Here is a 21,216-nt window from a genome sequence, read left to right on the forward strand (position 1 = left end):
TCAACCACTCCACAAATCTATAGTTTTGACAAGTCGGTTAGGACATCTACTTTGTGCATGACACAAGTCATTTTTACAGCAATTGTTTACAGACGGATTATTTCACTTATAATTCACTGTATCACAATTCCAGTGGGTCAGAAGTTTACACACACTCAGTTGACTGTGCCTTTAAACAGCTTGGAAAATTCCAGAAAATTATGTCATGGCTTTAGAAGCCTCTGATAGGCTAATTGACATCATTTGAGTCAATTGGAGGTGTACCTGTGGATGTATTTCAAGGCCTACCTTCAAACTCAGTGCCTCTTTGCTTGACGTCATGGGGAAAACAAAAGAAATCAGCCAAGACCTCAAAAACTAATGTGATGACCTCAAAAACTAATGTGATGACCTCCACAAGTCTGGTTCATCCTTGGAGCAATTTCCAAACGCCTGAAGGTACCACATTCATCTGTACAAACAATAGTATGCAAGTATAAACACCATGGGACCATGCAGCCGTCATACCGCTCAGGAAGGAGACGTGTTCTGTCTCCTAGAGATGAACATACCTTGGTGTGAAAAGTGCAAATCAATCCCAGAACAACAGCAAAGGACCTTGTGAAGATGCTGGAGGAAACAGGTACAAAAGTATCTATATCCACAGTAAAATGAGTCCTATATTGACGTAACCTGAAAGGCCGCTCAGCAAGGAAGAAGCCACTGCGTCAAAACCGCAATAAAAAAAGCCAGACTACGGTTTGCAACTGCACATGAGGACAAAGATCGTACTTTTTGGAGAAATGTCCTCTGGTCTGATGAAACAAAAATAGAACTGTTTGGCCATAATGACCATCGTTATGTTTGGAGGAAAAAGGGGGACGCTTGCAAGCCGAAGAACACCATCCCAACCGTGAAGCACGGGGGTGGCAGCATCATGTTGTGCGGGTGCTTTGCTGCAGGAGGGACTGGTGCACTTCACAAAATTGATGGCATCATGAGGCAGGAAAATTATGTGGATATATTGAAGCAACATCTCAAGACATCCATTTGGAAGACCCAATTGCAACCAAGCTTTAACTTCCTGACTGATCCACATCATTTTCCTCCTCATGATGCCATCTATTTTGTGAAGTGCACCAGTCCCTCCTGCAGCAAAGCACCCCCACAACAAAGCACCAAAGTACTTTCATCTCTAGGAGACAGAACGTGTCTCCTTCCTGAGCGGTATGACGGCTGCTTGGTCCCATGGTGTTTTTACTTGCGTACTATTGTTTGTACAGATGAACGTGGTACCTTCAGAAGTTTGGAAATTGCTCCAAGGATGAACCAGACTTGTGGAGGTCTACACATTTTTCTTTGAGGTCTTAGCTGATTTCTTTTGATTTTCCCATGATGTCAAGCAAAGAGGCACTGACTTTGAAGGATAGACCTTGAAATACATCCACAGGTACACCTCCAATTGACACAAATGATGTCAATTAGCCTATCAGAAGCTTCTAAAGCCATGACATTTTTTTATGGAATTGTGATACAGTGAATTATAAGTTAAATAATCTGTCTGTAAACAATTGTTGTAAAAATTACTTGTGTCATGCACAAAGTAGATGTCCTAACTGACTTGCCAAAACTATAGTTTGTTAACAAGAAATTTGTGGAGTGGTTGAAAAACGAGTTTTAATGACTCCAACCTAAATGTATGTAAACTTCTGACTTCAACTGTATATACAAAAGTATAAAATTAGTGGATTTGGTTATTTCAGCCACACCTCTTGTGGCCTGTGGGACCACTGAGTGCTAAAGCGTGTAGTGCGTAAGAATCATCTGTCCTCGGTTGCAACACTTATTACCGAGTTCCAAACTACCTCTAGAAGCAATGTCAGCACAATAACTGTTCGTTGGGAGCTTCATGAAATGGGTTTCCATGGCTGAGCAGCCGCACACAAGCCTAAGATCACCATGCGCAATCCCAAGCATTAGCTGGAGTGGCGTGAAGCTCGCCGCCATTGGACTCTGGAGAAGTGGAAACACGTTCTCTGGAGTGATGAATCACGCTTAACCATCTGGCAGTCCGACGGGCGAATCTGGGCTCGCCGGATGCCAGGAGAATGCTACCTGCCCCAATGCATAGTGCCAACTGTAAAGTTTGGTGGAGTAGGAATAATGGTCTGGGGCTGTTTCCCAAGGTTCGGGCTAGGCCCCTTAGTTCCAGTGAAGGGAAATCTTAACGCTACAGCATACAATGACATTCTTGACGATACTGTGCTTCCAACTTTGTGGCAAGACTTTGGAGAAGGCCCTTTGTTCCAGCATGAAAATGCCCCTGTGCACAAAGTGAGGTCCATACAGAAATGGTTCGTCAAGATCGGTGTGGATGCCCTGACCTCAACCCCATCAAACACCTTTGGTATGAATTGGAACGCCGACTGCGAGCCAGGCCTAATCGCCCAACATCAGTGCACGACCTCACTAATGCTCTTGTGGCTCAATTTAAGCAAGTCCCCGCAGCAATGTTTCAACATCTAGTGGAAAGCCTTCCCAAAAAAGTGGAGGCTGTTACAGCTGCAAGGATGTGACCAACTCCATATTAATGCCCATGATTTTGGAATGAGATGTTCGATGAGCAGGTGTATCAAGTTGAGGGAGCGTCTAATTGGCATGCTGACTGCAGGAATGTCCACCAGAGTTGTTGCTAGATAATTGAATGTTAATTTCTTTACCATAAGCCGCCTCAAGTCATTTTAGAGAATTTGGCAGTATGTCCAACCGGCCTCACAACTGCAGACCACGTGTATGACAGTGTGTGGGCAAGAGGTGTGCTGATGTCATTGTGAACAGAGCGCCCCATGGTGGCGGTGCAGTTATGGAATGTGCAGGCATAAGCTACAATGAACACAATTGCATTTTATCTATGGAAATGTGAATGCAGAGAGATACCGTGACAAGATCCTGAGGCCCATTGTCGTGCCATTCATCACCTCATGTTTCATCATGATAATGCACAGCCCCATGTCACAAGGACCTGTACACAATTCCTGGAAGCTGAAAATGTCCCAGGTCTTCCATGGCCTGCATACTCACCCACTGAGGATGTTTTGGATGCTCTGGATAGACATGTACGGCAGTACCCAGCGACGTCGCAAAGCAATTGAAGAGTGGGACAACATTCCACAGGCCACAATCAGCAGCCTAATCAACTCTATGTGAAGATGTGTTGCGCTGCATAAGACAAATGGTTGTTACGCCAGATACTGTCTCGACGCCCCTACCCTTTAAAAAAAAGTATCTGTGACCAATAGATGCATATCTGTACTCTGTCATGTGAAATCCATAGATTAGGGCCTAATGAATTTATTTCAATCAACTAATATCCTTATATGAATTGCAACTCAGTAACATCTTTGAAATGGTTGCATTTACATTTTTCAGTATACTTGTCGCTCATTAAACCATCAGATTTGTCCAAAGATACATTGGCTAGCCCACATATTGGATTGCTAACCATAGGCCTGGGGCCATGAAACACTGTTTAACAGACTGCTTATCAAAATGAACAGTTACAAGAGTAACTCACTAATTTCCATCATCTCCCATAGTAGCATTGTGTGCGTGTGTTAATTTCCCCATCTCCCATTGTAGCTAATTTCCCAGGGAAGTAAATAAGGCAATAGTGATTAAATCAGTCTACAATTGATCCGATTGATAAATGCATTACAGAGTCAATATACATAAATTACAAAACATCTGCAGGACAGCAAGTATAGTTGAAGGCACTTTTACTTTTGAGCAGAAGATTCTATTAGTTGCACACATGCACTGAATTTAAAGCAACAAAAGAACATAGCTTCCATCGATCATTGACAACAATATGGATTTAAGAGATTAATGTAGTTACTCATACTATGAAAAATAAAATTGACTTCTTACAAGGGCCTATACATTTGACTTTGGTGAACAGTTAAAATGACAAACCATCAGAGGGAAGTCAAAAGATGAATACCCATATAGTTCAAGAAAAACACTGATTCAAAACGCACTTTATAAAACTAAAAGCAGTTAAGGGCAGTTTGACCAACTATTGAGATACAGTAGTGCCCTAAATAAAAAGGTATAAACATTCTCCATTGCCATTAACTGAAGTTGAACAGTATTTTTCAGTTCTTGTCTACTTTGTAAATGCAGGGGTGTATTCATTACGCCAATTGGGCATGACAGCATGCAATTGCTCAGTCCTTGTATTCAGTGTACTTCTTAGACGAGCCATGCACCTTGCTGACAGGGTACTTCAGCCTATTTAGGGCCATTTTGCACAGCACTGCTTGGGGTAAATCGATATGACATTTCTCGGCCAGCTCAACTAGGTAGATGAGGACGTCGCTGAGTTCATGTGCCAGGTGCTCGCGCTCGGAGTCGGTCCAGCCGGGAAGTCCTTCGGTCACCTCGCCACGCCACTGGAACAGCTCCGATACCTCGCCCACTTCTCCGACCATAGCTAGCAGGAGGTTGCGGGGTTGGTGGAACTGGTTCCAGTCTCGCTCGTCAGTAAATTCCGCTTGCATCCGTCGTATGTCTTCGATGGTAGGTTCGGCAGTGAAAGAGAACGTATCAGTTGGGGTTCTTCTCTTAGTTCCATTTTGTTTGGCAGCGTGGGTGTCTGCCTCGCCGTTTTCACAAGCTATTTTTGACTTGCTAGGAGTGCCATTGGTGTGTTTAGCTTCAGATGGGGCCACCGTCTCTCTGTCCAGTCCATGCACTCCATCGCCGTTCATTGCCATTGCCAATTTTACACCAAACTATTGCACGGATCAACACTTACTTCGCTGTAAACAGCCAACCTTGACGACAATATGGGAAAACTCCCGCCACATAGACGCTGCTCTTGTAACCCGGAAGGTGTAACATAACTCGCCGGAAATTCGAAATATGGGTTGCATTAAATGTGTTGCATTGTGGGGTGTTCGACTGTTCCTAAAGGCATTTGCCCTCGGACTTTGTGTGAAACTAATTTACTATGACTACAACTACCATAATACCCTAAATAGAAAGGCTAAACATGGCAGGCTCCTCTGCACTGCTATGTAATATGAATAAACACATTTCAATATTTTATCCAACGATTACTTACCAAAGGCACAGTTGGTGTGTGATACGGAGAATATGTATGTCTGTCTCCCGATGCCAGAGTCAAGCCCAAACAAAACGGAAAAGGTAGGTCCACGGAGTGAATGCTAACGTTAGCTAGCTCGCACTGATGTGCACTGTTTGTGTATCGTGTGCGCGCCTGTGCTAGTTAGCGAGGATGACAGTCGCACATCATTCATAACCACATTCCCTCCGTATTTAGACGTTGCAAACATTGCTGTTACTTAAAAACCTTCATGCAGTTTATTGATAGCTTCCTTTATAAATATGTAAATATTGTCCTTCTTACCCCTCTCTGCCTTCAGAGCATCCTCACAGGTTGTCTTGACAGGGATTCTGAATGACTTTGATTAGGTATGATGATGTCACGAAAGTTTTGCTGATATGCCGCATTCAAAACAACTGGGAACTCATGACGTCAGTGATATTTAGGTCGGAAAGTCGGAGCTCTAGAAAGAGGCCCGAGTTTGAAAAAAAAATACATTATTTCACCTTTATTTAACCAGGTAGGCAAGTTGAGAACAAGTTCTCATTTACAACTGCGACCTGGCCAAGATAAAGCAAAGCAGTTCGACACATATAACATCACAGAGTTACACATGGAGTAAAACAAACATACAGTCAATAATACAGTCGAAAAATAAGTCTATATACAATGTGAGCAAATTAGGTGATTATGGGGATGAGGTAGTTGGATGGGCTATTTACAGATGGGCTATTTACAGGTGCAATGAACTGTGAGCTGCTCTGACAGCTGGTGCTTAAAGCTAATGAGGGAGATATGAGTCTCCAGCTTCAGTGATTTTTGCAGTTCGTTCCAGTCATTGGCAGCAGAGAACTGGAAGGAAAGGCGGCCGAATGAGGAATTGGCTTTGGGGGTGACCAGTGAAATAGTTCAGAGTTGGATGACTGTTCATATCGATTTTTTCTTTTTTTTTCTTCCCCCAATCGGAGCTCGTTTTTCCCCAGTTCCCAGTTGTTGAACGCACTGAAGTTGGAGATTTCCGAGTTCCCTGTTTTGAACGCGGCAATAAGTCCACCAACAGAACTGTCTACATAAATGTTGTACTGTAATTAATGACCCACATCTAAACTCCTATAACAGACAACCCTGGCAGTTAGTCCAGTCTATTAGTCAGTTCAGAAAATGAAATCGTGGAGTTGATATGGTGGCCTCCCATTTGTAAGTGTTCATTTCTCTGACTGTGATTGTGTGCTTCTAGTGCTCCCCAGGAGCTGGTAGGTGTGGTGGGTCTGGAGATCCATGCTCAGATCCACTCCAACACCAAGCTGTTTTCTGGCTCCCAGGTCGGGTTCCAGGCTCCACCTAACTCCCTGGTGTCCTTCTTTGATGCCTCCTTACCTGGAACTCTACCTGTGAGTTATCGTGCATCTGATGATAAACATGCCTCATGTCAATAAAGGCTTTTTGTCTATTCGTTGCATAATAATATAGTTGTTGTCCATCATAACATAATCTGGTCTATGTAACCTAGCCTACAATATGTCGGTGTACATAGGCCTACTTGGTCAAATGAAAGTTCCTTTCCTCTTCCTCCTCAGGTGCTGAACAGACGATGTGTGGAGGCTGCGGTGATGACAGGCTTGGCCCTTAACTGTACCATCAACAGGAAGTCTCTCTTTGACAGGAAGCACTACTTCTACGCTGACCTTCCTGTAAGTCAACCCCGACCCCATCTATCCTCCAATCACAAGCAATCGTCAATCGCATTTATTTCTAAAGCCCTTTTTAGGCTACATCAGCAGTTTTTACAAAGTTATTGAATACAGTAACCCGGCCTAAATCACAGAGGAGACAACTTACTCCCCCGTTAATAAGTAGCTCTCATCGGTCAAAGCAGCCATCTCTCCCCAAAGTAACTTTGCCATTTTACTTCCTTATTGCCACCGATATCTAGCCAAATGACAGCTTCTGTTCCTGCAATGTGTTAGCTGTTAGAAGTCAAGTCGCGGCCAAGTGATATTCACCCTCACCTTGCTGCCAGGCGCTCCTGGGTAATGTTAGTGCCGTTATGACTGACATTTTATGACCTTGACATCAAGACATGTCATTGGAAGAGTCGATGAGATTCAATAGCAATTGCCCAACAAAGCCTCCCAAAAAGTTTCATTTCACTTTGGAAAGATGGGCAGCCCTAGCTTAATGTGACCTATGTAGAAATAAATGACCCTGACATTACTCTTGACGAGCTGATGATGAGAAATTGTGGCCTGAGAAAAGGATGAATTTGAATAATTTAAGTGCCTTAGCGGTATTATACCATAATGGGACTTTCCACTCTGAAGAAAATGACAAGACAGCTAGGAGGTTTGTCTGTTACAGTGCAATCCATACCTTTCCTGTATTAGATGAGTGAAGAGTTTCAAAAGCTTCCCTAACTTTGTCCTAAGGTCAAGGTCATTTCTAATGACCAATAGAGGAGCTTGTGAGGGTTATTTTGTGGGGTCAGGGAATGGATTGTTTATCGTCAGGTTGTCAGTGCTGTTGTCTTAATGTTATGGTACGTCAATATCCTGTCAATTAAGAAATGAACTAGATGACATGATGGCCTAAGTCATTCTAGATCTTTTGAATGAAAGCATATGATCAACACAAGGCCTGCCAAGCCTAGATTGTTAGAAGATTGAGTTGTCTTCGAACCCAGCAGTCAGATTCATTGGTAATAATGTTATCGTGAGGCTACAGCTGCATAATCCTTCCTCACAGCAGAGGTACATTATTGATTTCAAAAGCTCCGACATGTATCCCAGGGGTGAAGTCCCAGCAGGAAGCCGAAGGATTATTCCCAAATCCCACCTCATCTTGTTTCCCCGTCCGTTGTAGATTTTAGGTCCGCTTACTGAGTGTTGCATCACCTCTCTCTCTCTGGGTTATGTTAAAACGATAGTGCTAGTTAAGATTTAAATGTTCACCATGCCCACAAGTGGTACCAATGCTTATAAATATGTTTTTGCTTACGCTGTAGACAACACTTGTGTTTTACCAGGCCTGGGAAATAGACAGGGAATAGGGATGGAGGGTAAAAGGCCTATATTGCATAATGAATCCTGCTAATGCGTTAAATTCAGTTGGGAGTGATGTTCATGCTCTCTTCATGATATGTAGAGAGAGAAAATAATAGCCGCGATGACTGAAGCATTAAGCAGCACATTCTCTATTAAACTATTTTACTAGCAGCCTGTTGAAGTAGAGAGAACGAGGACATAAGAAAAACATGCATTTATTAAGAACACATGTATGGAGTTGTGCATTATTGATGTGTTCCATGATTTAATTTCACACAACGAACGCACTGCTGCTCATTACATGATTTATGATGCGCTTGCCTGACCAGCAGCAGGAATGAATTGAAGTGGCAGGCAGGTGTTATAACAGCTAGCCTCTTCTTAATAACATGCACCAGCAGCTTCACACTAAGCTACTAGCGGATATGCATAATTAGACTTTTCTGGAGTGTTTTCTGTGCAGACGTTTATCCCTGACGACTATTTAATGACTCAAATGGATCTGTTTCGTGGGACGTGGATGTACAGTAGCTAGGCCTAGTTGAATCCAGGGTTGTAGAGGGGAATAGATTGGTGCATCGAATCATGAATCCGTTGAAGTGAACCGAATCTGAAAATGACAAATAGCAGTCTAGTTGGAGGGAGAGCTCTCAGGTTTGGATTTACTTTCCTGAACCGACTGAGTGCTTTAATACCAGACTGCTCATTAGGCTTTGGGGCTGGGGTGTGACGAGAAGAGCTTGAAGGACCCAGGGGCTTCCAGTAGCAGTTTTTTTACCACCACTGGTCTGCATCCAACTTCAGCTGCCCTTCATTATACAAAGCACCAACACCCCTTCAGTCATTATGCAGGAATTGCAAATGATCCACCATTTTGGTGGGTGCTAAGCTAACTAATGTAACCTGTGTGTGAACAGCAATGCATACACTATGCTAACTAGGAGGCACTTGCGCTAATGAATTGTAATGAATTACATTTGCATTGACACTGACAGAGCTCTATGAGTGAATTGATTATTCTAGAAAGGGAGAAATCAGCATCTTTTAATGCTCTAATCCTGTATTTATAGTACACCGCTGAGATAAAATGGAATGTCTCACGTGGTCCATTATGCTTGTGTTGTTGCCAATGATTGATTTGTTGATCAGGTACAGTACAACACACAGATGGTTATGGTTAATTCACTTTTTTCTCTCCATTTTTTTGGCTCATATTTATTCCTTCCCTTTCTTTTTCTTCAGTCGGCATGCCAATAAGTATGATGAATGTTTAGTCTTTTCTAGCGACGGTTGCCGTGGCAACGGGGCATAGCGCTACCGTACTCACTTGTGGAATAGCGGCAGCCAGCACAGTGGCTCTTCAGAATAAGAGAACAGATAAAATATTCATTCAGTTCGCTTTTGTGACTTTGAACCCCTCTCAACGAAACAACAATAATATTCCAACCGCATAATAATGAGTTGGAGTAACCAGTTTTAGGGGCCTATTATCCCCCCCAAAGTAACTAACTAATGGCTGAATCTTAGCTCATGTTTAATGCATGGTTTGCTATTTTGTTCATAACACTCTTGACCCCTTTGAAATATTTAAAGTTATTTCCAAGTTAATTGTAATGGTAAATCGTTGATTATGCAGGCCAAGTTTATTTCGGTATTATCCCCATGTTTTCCTATAGTGTCTATAATATAAATGACTTAATTGTATTATATAGTGGCTGTAATTAAAAACCTAAGCCTGGTCCCAGATCTGTTTGCGAGGAGTCCTCTATAGGTAATACCTATAATCGTTGTCATGCCAAATGTCAAGTTTATACAGCATATAAGACCAGGCTATTACATACCTGATAAATGAGACACATTTAGACAGCTGAAGCAAGCTCACAGAATTGACCTTTTGTAGTTTCATGTGTTTCCTCCATCCAGGCGGGCTACCAGATCACCCAACAGAGGCTGCCCATCGCTGTGGACGGCACCCTGACCTACAGTCACCTGGGGGGCCGTAAGAGGAACACGGTGGTCACCAAGAGTGTCAGGATCAAACAAATCCAGCTGGAGCAGGACAGTGGCAAGAGCCTCCACGATGACTACAGGAGCCAGACCCTTATAGACCTCAACAGAGCAGGTAGATGGAGTTTAGCTTCCCATCGGTGTACCTCAACAGAGCAGGTAGATGGAGTTTAGCTTCTCGTTACCCCAAGCAGGTAGATGAGTTTAGCTTCCCGTAGATGTTTCTTCCCCGTTCTAAAATATATTTGCTTCATCGGTGTACCTCAACAGAGCAGGTAGATGGAGTTTAGCTTCCCATCGGTGTACCTCAACAGAGCAGGTAGATGGAGTTTAGCTTCCCGTTGGTATACCTCAACAGAGCAGGTACCATAGAGTTCAAACACTCATAGACTCTACCATAGAGCTCCAACTAGTATATACAGATCTAGATAGGATTTGGCTAGCCAGTCCCTGTTCTATGTAGGCATATGAGGAGTGTATGTAACATCTCTCTCTCCCTCCAGGTGTGGGTCTGATGGAGCTGGTGATGGAGCCAGACATGAGCTGTGGAGAGGAGGCAGCAGCAGCCGTCAGAGAGATGCAGCTCATACTGCAGGCTCTAGGGACCTGCCAGGGAAACATGGCTGGTGGGGAGGCCTGCATTGGACACACACACACTCACTAACACACCAGGGGAACATGGCTGGTGGGGAGGCCTGCATTGGACACACACACACACTCACTAACACACCAGGGGAACATGGCTGGTGGGGAGGCCTGCATTGGACACACACACACTCACTAACACACCAGGGAAACATGGCTGGTGGGGAGGCCTGCATTGGACACACACACTCACTAACACACCAGGGGAACATGGCTGGTGGGGAGGCCTGCATTGGACACACACACACTCACTAACACACCAGGGGAACATGGCTGGTGGGGAGGCCTGCATTGGACACACACACACTCACTAACACACCAGGGGAACATGGCTGGTGGGGAGGCCTGCATTGGACACAGGGGCGCCGTATCTCTCTTGCTATAGAGGACCAGCTGTGTCATACCTTCTCTCTTGCTATAGAGGACCAGCTGTATCATACCTTCTCTCTTGCTATAGAGGACCAGCTGTATCATACCTTCTCTCTTGCTATAGAGGGCCAGCTGTATCATACCTTCTCCCTTGCTATAGAGGACCAGCTGTATCATACCTTCTCTCTTGCTATAGAGGGCCAGCTGTCTTATACCTCTCTCCTATAGAGGGCCAGCTGTCTTATACCTCTCTCCTATAGAGGGCCAGCTGTCTTATACCTCTCTCCTATAGAGGGCCAGCTGTCTTATACCTCTCTCCTATAGAGGGCCAGCTGTCTTATACCTCTCTCCTATAGAGGGCCAGCTGTCTTATACCTCTCTCCTATAGAGGGCCAGCTGTCTTTTACCTTCTCTCTTGCTATAGAGGGCCAGCTGTCTCATACCTTCTCTCTCCTATAGAGGGCCAGCTGTCTTATACCTTCTCTCTTGCTATAGAGGGCCAGCTGTCTCATACCTTCTCTCTCCTATAGAGGGCCAGCTGTCTTATACCTTCTCTCTTCCTATAGAGGGCCAGCTGTCTCATACTTTCTCTCTTGCTATAGAGGGCCAGCTGAGAGTGGATGCCAACGTGTCCGTCCACAGACCTGGGGATCCTTGGGGCATCAGGACTGAGGTCAAGAACATCAACAGTGCCCGCAACCTGGCCAGGGCCATAGGTGAGTGCTGCTGAGGGCTTTTCACAATACTGAGCCAAACCAGAGAGGCGAAGCGAGAAGCTCCACTCGCGTCAATCTGTCCACGCGAGAATACGGCAATAAGTACACCAAGTGGGGATAGTTTTTGTATGGAGGTCTATGAGAGAGTATCGGATCTGGTAAGAAAAAAAAGTGATAGCTAATTTTCTAAGTGAGGCTTATTTGACCTAATAGAAGTTGCATAATGTTTAGGTTGTTACGAATGTACTGATATACACTACATGACCAAAAGCATGTGGACACCTGCTCGAACGTCTCATTCCAAAATCGTGGGCATTAATATGGAGTTGGTCCCCCCTTTTGCTGCTATAACAGCCTCCACTCTTCTGGGAAGGCTTTCCACTAGATGTTGGAACATTGCTGCAGGACTTGCTTCCAGTCAGCTACAAGCATTAGTGAGGTCGGCACCGATGTTGGGCGATTAGGCCTGGCTCACAGTCGGCGTTCCAATTCATCCCAAAGGTGTTCGTTGAGGTCAGGGCTCCAGCCCCAGACCATTTTTCCTCTTCCAACAAACGTTACAGTTGGCACTATGCAATGGGGCAGGTTGCGTTCTCCTGGCATCCGCCAAACCCAGATTTGTCTGTCCAGAGAATGCATTTCCACTTTTCCAGAGTCCAATGGCAGCGAGCTTTATACCACTCTAGCCGATGCTTGGCATTGCGCATGGTGATCTTAGGCTTGTGGGTTTCCATGGCCGTGCTGCTGCTCATCCATGGAAACCCATTTCATGAAGCTCCTGACGAACAGTTCTTGTGCTGATGTTGCTTCCAGAGGCAGTTAGGAACTCGGTAGTGAGTGTTGCAACCGATGACAGATGATTTCTACGCGCTACAGCACTCGCCGGTCCCATTCTGTGAGCTTGTTTGGTCTACCACTTTGCGGCTGAGCCATTGTTGCTCCTAGACATTTCCACTTCACAATAACAGCACTTACAGTTGACCGGGGCAGCTCTCGCAGGGCTGAAATTTGATGAACTGACTTGTTGGAAAGATGGCATCCTATGACGATGCCACGTTGAAAGTAAACTGAGCTCTTCAGTAAGGCAATTCTACTGTTAATGCTTGTCTATGGAGATTGCATGGCTGTTTGCTCAATTTTATACACCTGTCAGCAACTGGTGTCCACTCATTTGAAGGGGTGTCCACATACTTTTATTTATATAAGTGGACGCACGTGGCATCTCAGCAACTTTGAGGGAATAAATTATATTGGAGTTGTCTATTGTTCACAAGTGTATCTGTCCTCTCTTTGGCTAGAATGTTCCCATCTAATCTTGCCTCCTCCCGCCTGCCTTTGCGACAACGACTCCCATCGTCAGGGCAGAGACAAGACCATCTCGTCATTATATGGACTATGTTATAGAGTATCTCTGGCCAAACTGAGCCGAGCCAAACCAAGCTGTATTGAGCTGGCCTGGTTAAAGCCCTTCACCATAGTTGCTGGAACCGTGCCGAAAAGGACCATGTGAATAGACAATATCTGAGCCAGAACAGTTTGGTTCAGGTTGGCACGATAGTGTGTGAAGGGTATATCCTCATTGTCATTGGTGGGAGTTAGTGGAGGTACTGAAGTGAAGCGGTCACAACCCAGTGGGTCTGGAATGAGCTAGTTGGATGAGCACTCAGGGAAATATAGACACACACACACACACACACACACACACACACACACACACACACACACACACACAGAAAGAGAGAAAAAGAGCGAACAGCATGGAATCCTTTTCATGGGCTGTCATCTTTCTGAAACAGTCGTCTGATGGAGGGCTGTGTAATTATGCGTGCACTGCAAGTCAAACTGGGAGTCGAAGATTAGAGACAACATGAGGCATAAACACACACACACACACACACACACACACGGCCTTATCTGTCTTCGCCTGTGTGAATGTTCTCTCAGACAACTCCGTGAAGTAACTGCCAAAACTTCCCCTTCTCTCAACTTCATACGTCTTTCCATGATTTGTTCTTTCTGAGGTGTTTTATCCCTAAAGGTAGTCGTCACTCTCTCTGCCCACAGGAAGCAGAGAGACAGGCTTTCTGTTGACAGGAACTGAAGATGGAAAGTCTTCTGAAGAGACGTTTAGTGTAGAGGGATAGTTAACATTGACCAGAAAGCACGAGGCCTTTCCTACCCACACAAGCTCAGGAAGATATAGAATACAACTTTATTGACCGTTTTGTTTCAGGGAACAACTGAGCACACACAGTCTGTATGCCTAACTTAGGCTAAATTGGCTTTCTACAGAACAATAGATTTCCCATCAACACTAATTCCATTTGTACAGAGTTTCCCCATCAAACTTTTTTCTTTCCTCTCCAACTTACTGGAGACAGTGGAGAGTCATAGGGGCCATTGGAATTCTTCACCGGGAGCAGCAGGCCATTAACAGTTGGTGTGATACGAAGTGACTTGGCCGCTTGCATTATTTATCCCAAGAGTAGACTTCCATTTTAGCTTAGTGCAGAGAAGTGATAAAGAGTTTTTAAAAGTCAAAACTCCAGATAGTCGTTTGTCACAGAGAACTAATGTAGCAGCAGTTAGGAGACTTCAGGCATGGCCATGTGTCATGGCAGATGTTGGGAGGATCTAACACTGTGCCAGTGGGCTGGATGCTTGCTTCTGATCAGGCCTGGTGTGTGTGTGTGTGTGTGTGTGTGTGTGTGTGTGTGTGTGTGTGTGTGTGTGTGTGTGTGTGTGTGTGTGTGTGTGTGTGTGTGTGTGTGTGTGTGTGTGTGTGTGTGTGTGTGTGTGTGTGTGTGTGTGTGTGTGTGTGTGTTCATCAACAGACTATGAGATCCAGAGACAGATGTTTGTCCTGGAGAGCGGCGGCACGGTGCAGAACGAGACACGGTCGTTTGATGGCAAGACTGGGTAAGAGGCTTATAGAACCAAGTCAAGCCGACAAGTCCCATTACGTTACAGTGAGAGTGTTTCTGATAACATGTCAAAAATGTCTATTGACTAAGAATATGATGTTTCACAGGATACGGTACAATGTACACAGGATGCGTCTCTTCAGGGTTTTAATAGTTATTTGGGTCAGATATTCACCCCCCCATAATTCAACACTATATCCAGTGTGATATTTGATCTCAAGACATTCTCTCTTCTGAGGTTGATTTGAAAACGTTTTAGTAACTAAGAATGATGAATGAGGCCACTTGGAGTCAGTCAGTGTCTGGTGTTGTGGACCAGCATGCTAGCGAAGGTTGTAAAGCCCATGAAATGAGCTGCTCTTCACACAGCTGGGGCCTGCCTCTAATGCGCAAGTTAGCGTTTTTCGTCATGAATCTTGTACTGGAGGCAGCTGTGCAGAGCGGTCAATAGCTGGCACAGCCACAAAGTCATAAAATCAGATTTTAAACCTAACCTTAACCACACTGCTAATATCCTGATGCCTAACCCTAACCTTAAATGAAGAACAAAAAGGCAATTTTGACTTTGCAGCTGGCCTATCTAAGGGAAAATCGCTCAGTTCTGCCTCCAGGACAAGACTCATGACAATAAACGTCAACCTGCCTATAACACCATCCCATGACTGTGTGTGCGTGTGTGCGTGTGTGCGTGCGTGCGTGCGTGCATTGGGCCTGACAGAGTGTGTTTGACAGCAAAGGCCCACAGCTCTGTCATGGTCCAGAAATACACAGAATGACTGGGGGGCCCTCACCTCACACCTGTGGCCCTCGCCCATAGTTACAGCCTCTTCAACATGAACAATCTGCCGTAGTAACTGTTATAACCAGCGAAACACTATCGTTATACAGTACCTCAAAGCCATAACATGTGTCCGTCTGTTTTTCAGTCACACCATTCCAATGAGAGACAAGGAGGGCCTTCAGGACTACAGGTGAGTACATCTCATATTCACTTCAGAATGTTCTAGCAGCACAGCCTCCAGCACGGTGTGTGGTATTATACGATCACTGCTGTAGGGCCTGCGTGGAGAGAAGAGGGGGAGCGAGACAGGAAGGAGAGGAGAGAGGTCATCGTGGCTAGGGGCCCAGTAGATGGACATCCCGATAAACATGCGCCACCTCGCGGCCCTAACGCTTCAGTTAGCAAGAATTGTGACGCAGAGTAGCGTGTGTGTGTGTGTGTTTTGTGTGTAGAGGAGACAGCCCTCCGTCTGACCGTGTGGCACTGTGCCGTCGAAGAGGCCTGCAGAGATACAGCCAGCACTCCGCTCTTATCTTTCTCTACTGCTGATAACAGCTCCCTCTCCATCTCCTCTTATCTCACTCTTCCCTCTTTCTCGCTCCCTCTCTCCTCTGTTGTCTTTAACCGTGCTCGCTCTGGGTGCTCCCTTTGTCACACATGCACTCTCATCTCTCCTCTCTCTTCTCTCTCCCCTCGCTCTCTTTTCTTCTCTCTCCATCTTTCTTTCTCACCCCCACCCCCACCCCCACTCCAGGTTCATGCCGGAGCCCAACCTGCCTCCTCTGATGGTGTATGAGGCGTGCTCTACAGCCCCCCCTGGTGTTGCCCCCAGCCAGGTGGTGGTTCTGGAGGAGGTGAGGGAGAGGCTGCCGGAGCTGCCCAGCGTCAGGAGGCAGAGGCTGGTGGAGACCTACGGCATCCTCCCCGAACACAGCTTCACCCTGGTGGTGAGTGACTACTCAGTATGTAGGTGTGTCTGTTAACGTCCAACTGAGCAAGTTAATTATAGGAGATGGTAGGTAGGTTTCTCCCTCCATCTCTCTGGCTTTCATCTTCTGTCTTCCTGTCTGTCTCTCTCCCTCCCACTTTCTGGCACTTTCTGCTCCCCCTCTTCCTTTATCTCTCCATTGTACTCTCTCCCACACTCTCTCTCAATTTAATAACTACCCAAAGTAACCTATTCTTGCACAGCCAGTTACCCTGTCTGCACTTCTGCCTCTGTCCAGCAAGGCGCAGTAGATTGTTGTATATACAGTATTATTAAGTGTGTTTCATTGGGTCTCCTGTTGTAGAATGAGGACGGGCTGATGGACTACTTTGAGGCCGTCGTCAAGGAGACCAAGGCTGGACCGAAAAAGGTGATTGGCTGGGTGATGAACGAGCTGCAGGGGCTCCTCCATCAACAGAACCTGAGTGTCAGCCAGAGGTGAGACACTCAGTCGTCCTCTTCCTCCTCCTCTTCCTCTGTGTCCTACTCTAGCCTCAGTCATTCTCTTTCTCCTCTCCACCTCATCCCTATCATTCTTCCTCTACACCCTTCATCTTGTTTCGCCCTCTTCTCCCTCCCTCCCTCCCTCCCGAACTCCTATCATGTGTCTCTCCTCCCCTTCCTCCTCCTCCTCCTCCGTTCTACTCTTTTCAGTCTTGCGTTGCCTTCAAACCCCATGTTGAAGATCCTATCTCAGGACCCAACGTCTTGGCTAGACGGAGGCCTGAAATCATTTCCATACTGGAAGCATCATTTATGTGCTTTTCCCCAGCGATGTTTCCTATCTATCTTCATGTTGATACCTTCCATTATTACTATGGCAGGCCGTGAATGTGAATAGAGAATATATCTGGGTAATAAGCTGAGTGTTTTTTTTATTTTTATATTACTGTTTTTATCCTATACTCCAGACTGTTGCAAGACTGATCAAACAGAGTAAAGTATGTGTTTTGTTTTATGTCTTTGTCTGAGAACGAGTGGATGGGTGGGTGTTTGTGTGCCTTTTTGTCATTTAAAAAAAAGTGAGAGTGGATGTTGACTGTGTGTGGATTCACGTGTTTGTTCGTTTATTCATATTTCCGTTCATAACTCAGTCAGTGTGTATGTGACTGTGTGTCTCTGGCTCAGTGTGTGTCTGACTCGGGGATTCGTGACGGCATTGATGATCATGTGCCCTGTAGGTGGCAATGGGCTGTCACAGAGAGAGACGGGGCCAAATAGCCTCTCATTATAAGCACAGTGACTCCAGGGTACATAGACACTGTCACACAGGAGACGATAGACTGGGTCTAATGACATCTCCTGTGCTTCCTGTCTCTTCCTTCTCTTCTCTCTCTCTCTTCTCTCTCTCATATCTGTCTCTCTCTCTCCTATCTGTGTGTCTCTCTCATATCTGTCGCTCTTTCTCATATCTGTCTCTCTCTCTCTCTCTCTCTCTCTCTCATATCTGTCTCTCTCTCATATCTGTGTGTGTCTCTCTCTCTCTCATATCTCTCTCTCTCTCTCTCGCTCCCTCTCTCAGTCCGATCTCTCCTCAAGCTCTAGCCCAGGTACTGAATCTCCAGGAGAATGGACAAATCTCTTCTTCTATCGCCAAGCAGGTGAGAGATAACAAAATGGCATAACATCCAAAACATTTAATGCAAAGTCCATATGTGTTACTACACTGAGTGTACAAAATATTATTAACACTTTCCATGACACAGACTGACCAGGTGAATCCAGGTGAAAGCTATGATCCCTTATTGATGTCACTTGTTAAATCCACTTCAATCAGTGTAGATGAAGGGGAGGAGACGGGTTAAAGAAAGATTTTTAAGCCTTCAGAGGGTGAATGGGCAAGACAATAGATTGAAGTGCCTTTGAACTGGGTATGGTAGTAGGTGCCAGGCGCACTGGTTTGAGTGTGTCAAGAACTGCAAAGCTGCTGGGTTTTTCACACTCAACCGTTTCCCATGTGTATCAAGAATGGTCCACCACCCAAATGACATCCAGCCAACTTGGCACAACTGTGGGAAGCTTTGGAGTCAATGTGGGCCAGCATCCCTGTGGAACGCTTTCGACACCTTGTAGTGTCCATGCCCTGATGAATTGTAGCTGTTCTGAGGGCAAAGGGGGGTGCAACTCAATATTAGGAAGGTGTCCTTAATGTTTTGTACCCTCAGTGTATATTATATCATTTTCAATTGGGGTTTAACCTGAATGTTTCATTGCTCCATACAGGTGTTCCAGGAGCTGTGGAAGACCCCAGGTAAAACGGCCCAGCAGATCGTCAAGGAGCAGGACCTGGGGATGGTCAACGACAGCACAGAGATCCACAGGATTTGCCAGAAGGTGGTGGACTCACACCCAGACCAGGTGAGGCCTCCCTGGGCAAGAGCTGCCACAATGAGGGCAGGTAGTTTGCCCCTGGTGATGTGTTGGGCAGACCACACCACCCTCTGAAGAGCCCTGCGGTTCCGGGCGGTGCAGTTGACGTAGCAGGCGGTGATTCAGCCTGACAGGATGCTCTCAATTGAGCATCTGTAAAAGTTTGTGAGGGTCTTAGGGGCCAAGCCAAATTTCTTTAGCCTCCTGAGGTTGAAGAGGTGCTGTTGCACCTTCTTCACCACACTGTCTGTGTGGGTTGACCATTTCAGATTATCAGTGATGTGTACGCCGAGGAATTTGAAGCTTTTCATCTTCTTCACTAAGTTCGTGTCTCCAGAAGTCCACGATCAGCTCCTTCATTTTGTTGCCATTAGGAGAGAGAGTGGTTATTATTCTGGCACCACTCCTCCAGGGCCCTCACCTCCTCCCTGTAGGCTGTCTCGTCATTGTTGGTAATCCGGCCTACTACTGTTGTGTCGTGATTGAGTTGGAGGTGTGCGTGGCCACGCAGTCGTGGGTGAACAGGGAGTACAGGAGGGGGCTGAGCACACACCCTTGTGGGGCCCCTGTGTTGAGGATCAGCGAAGTGGAGGTGTTGTTTCCTACCTTCACCACCTGGGGGGCTGCCCGTCAGGAAATCCAGGACCCAGTTGCACAGGGCGGGGTTCAGACTCAGGTCCCTGAGCTTAATGAGGAGCTTGGAGTGTACAGGCTCATTGACTTTTTGCAAGTAGCAGTCTTGATAGAATTCTGTTGATCAATAAATTAAACGCAAACGTAAGTATTTGTGACTTATGCTGCTGTTACTGTTCCCCCTACAGGTCCAAGCCATCCGCAGTGGGAACAAGAAGGTTCTGAACAAGCTCATGGGTCTGGTCCAGAAGGAGACTAAAGGCAGGGCTGATCCAGTCCTGGTACGGGCCATCCTGGAGCAGAAGACCTCCTGAGGACTAACTAACACTGTCTGTGGCCACCTTGACTGCCTCAACCTTTATATGCCTGGTGGAATATCAAACTGGTCTAAGAGGCAGCAAGCATGACATCTTTATGGCTTCATCATAGTTATCATGTCCTCTGGTCAAGAGGATTATTGTTGCTAAATCAACTGTCTGTCATGTTGTCTTCTGGCACCGTAACCGGCTTTAAGTTGTTGCAGTTGTATTGTAACTTTATTTGTGTACATAAATATATTCTAATTCTCTTTGGAGTGTGCGCACTTATCCCCTGCCAAACACACACTTCATCTAAAACTGTCAATGGAATGGGATGGCATACACTTCCTCCATAATAATCACACTTTAAAAGAGCCATTCTGGAATCCCTTTGCAGTTTGGAACACTCTGAACCCACCAGTGGTAGAACACAGCTAATAAAGGTATGGCCCATTACCAGGCAGTTTGGGAGTCATCCCAGAAGTCATCATTCTGCTTTTATCACTGCCCTCTGGCAGCACTGGAATGAATCAGGAGAACAACAGAGGACAGAGGTAATATATGCAATGTATCTCCTGATACTCCCTCTAAAATGGATCGGATTAGGAATGATTTAGAGGTCAGTGTTCAGTCAGAGGAGAGACAGGAAGTAGTCATGAGTAGTGAGCGCCCCCTTGTGGCTGTCAAGTGAAGGAGATACATCTCTATCCTTCAGCCTTCTATGCTTCTCTCTAGAGTTAGGCATCTTACATTCAGTTGGCTTGAATATTGAGTTTTGTCAAATCACGCGGTAATTCAATACTGGTTGGCTGTATGCATGTGACTTCAGTTTGGTAAGTAGGTAGTTGCCTCCCATTCATCCCCTTTATTTCTATTGAATGCCGTATGCAGTGACCTATATAAGAGGTATTGTGCGTAACACAATTGGACTTCTTGATAAAACATTTAAAAAAGAGGGTTTGTGGCTGGCTGCTGTTTCAGTGCCTGTGAAGAAGACCTAGTTTTGAACAGAAGCTGGGTCACTGGATGAAGGGCTGTCAGAAGCCCTGTTTATACCTGCTGTTAACATTCGTCCTGATTTTTGTCCGTTTACACTTAGATCTGATCACAATGCGTCTTTTAATCGTCCAAAAATGTGGCCATAATCATAATTGGACAAGATCAGGACAAAGGCTGCATGTTAGAACCAGGTATGAACAGGGCTAGAGGGGGGATTGTTTACTAAATAAGGCCAGAGGAGTCCACTGAACAAACCATTGCAAACACAACCACTTCTGGGCAAAGGAAGAGGGAGGAAAAATGTGTTTTCCCTGTGTTTTGCATTCCACTTTACCTT

At 45.6% G+C, this 21,216-nt stretch overlaps 2 protein-coding genes across 3 annotated transcripts; one reads left to right on the forward strand and one right to left on the reverse strand.

Moving 5' to 3' along the window:
* Positions 1-3,655: 3,655 nt before the first annotated feature.
* Positions 3,656-4,833, reverse strand: dctpp1 (dCTP pyrophosphatase 1). The gene is given in 1 exon segment (NM_001141892.1): positions 3,656-4,833. A coding segment is annotated over 1 exon segment (549 nt). The 5' UTR covers positions 4,755-4,833; the 3' UTR covers positions 3,656-4,205.
* A 79-nt stretch (positions 4,834-4,912) lies between these two features.
* Positions 4,913-20,149, forward strand: LOC106610180 (glutamyl-tRNA(Gln) amidotransferase, subunit B). 2 transcript variants are annotated; one of them, XM_045722736.1, is made up of 13 exons: positions 4,913-5,187; positions 6,345-6,498; positions 6,685-6,798; positions 10,072-10,270; positions 10,659-10,781; positions 11,772-11,885; positions 14,720-14,804; positions 15,736-15,780; positions 16,345-16,537; positions 16,883-17,016; positions 18,101-18,179; positions 18,802-18,936; positions 19,770-20,149. In XM_045722736.1, exons 1-13 carry the CDS (start codon positions 5,033-5,035, stop codon positions 19,893-19,895), a joined length of 1,656 nt encoding a protein of 551 aa, XP_045578692.1. In that variant the 5' UTR covers positions 4,913-5,032; the 3' UTR covers positions 19,896-20,149. The 2 variants fall into 2 exon arrangements, with proteins under 2 accessions (XP_045578692.1, XP_045578693.1); XM_045722737.1 differs by lacking the exon at positions 6,345-6,498 and having other exon boundaries at positions 4,940-5,187.
* Positions 20,150-21,216: the final 1,067 nt, after the last annotated feature.

The sequence above is a fragment of the Salmo salar genome, chromosome ssa08, assembly GCF_905237065.1.
Source record: "Salmo salar chromosome ssa08, Ssal_v3.1, whole genome shotgun sequence".
NCBI classification, from domain to species: Eukaryota; Metazoa; Chordata; class Actinopteri; order Salmoniformes; family Salmonidae; genus Salmo; species Salmo salar.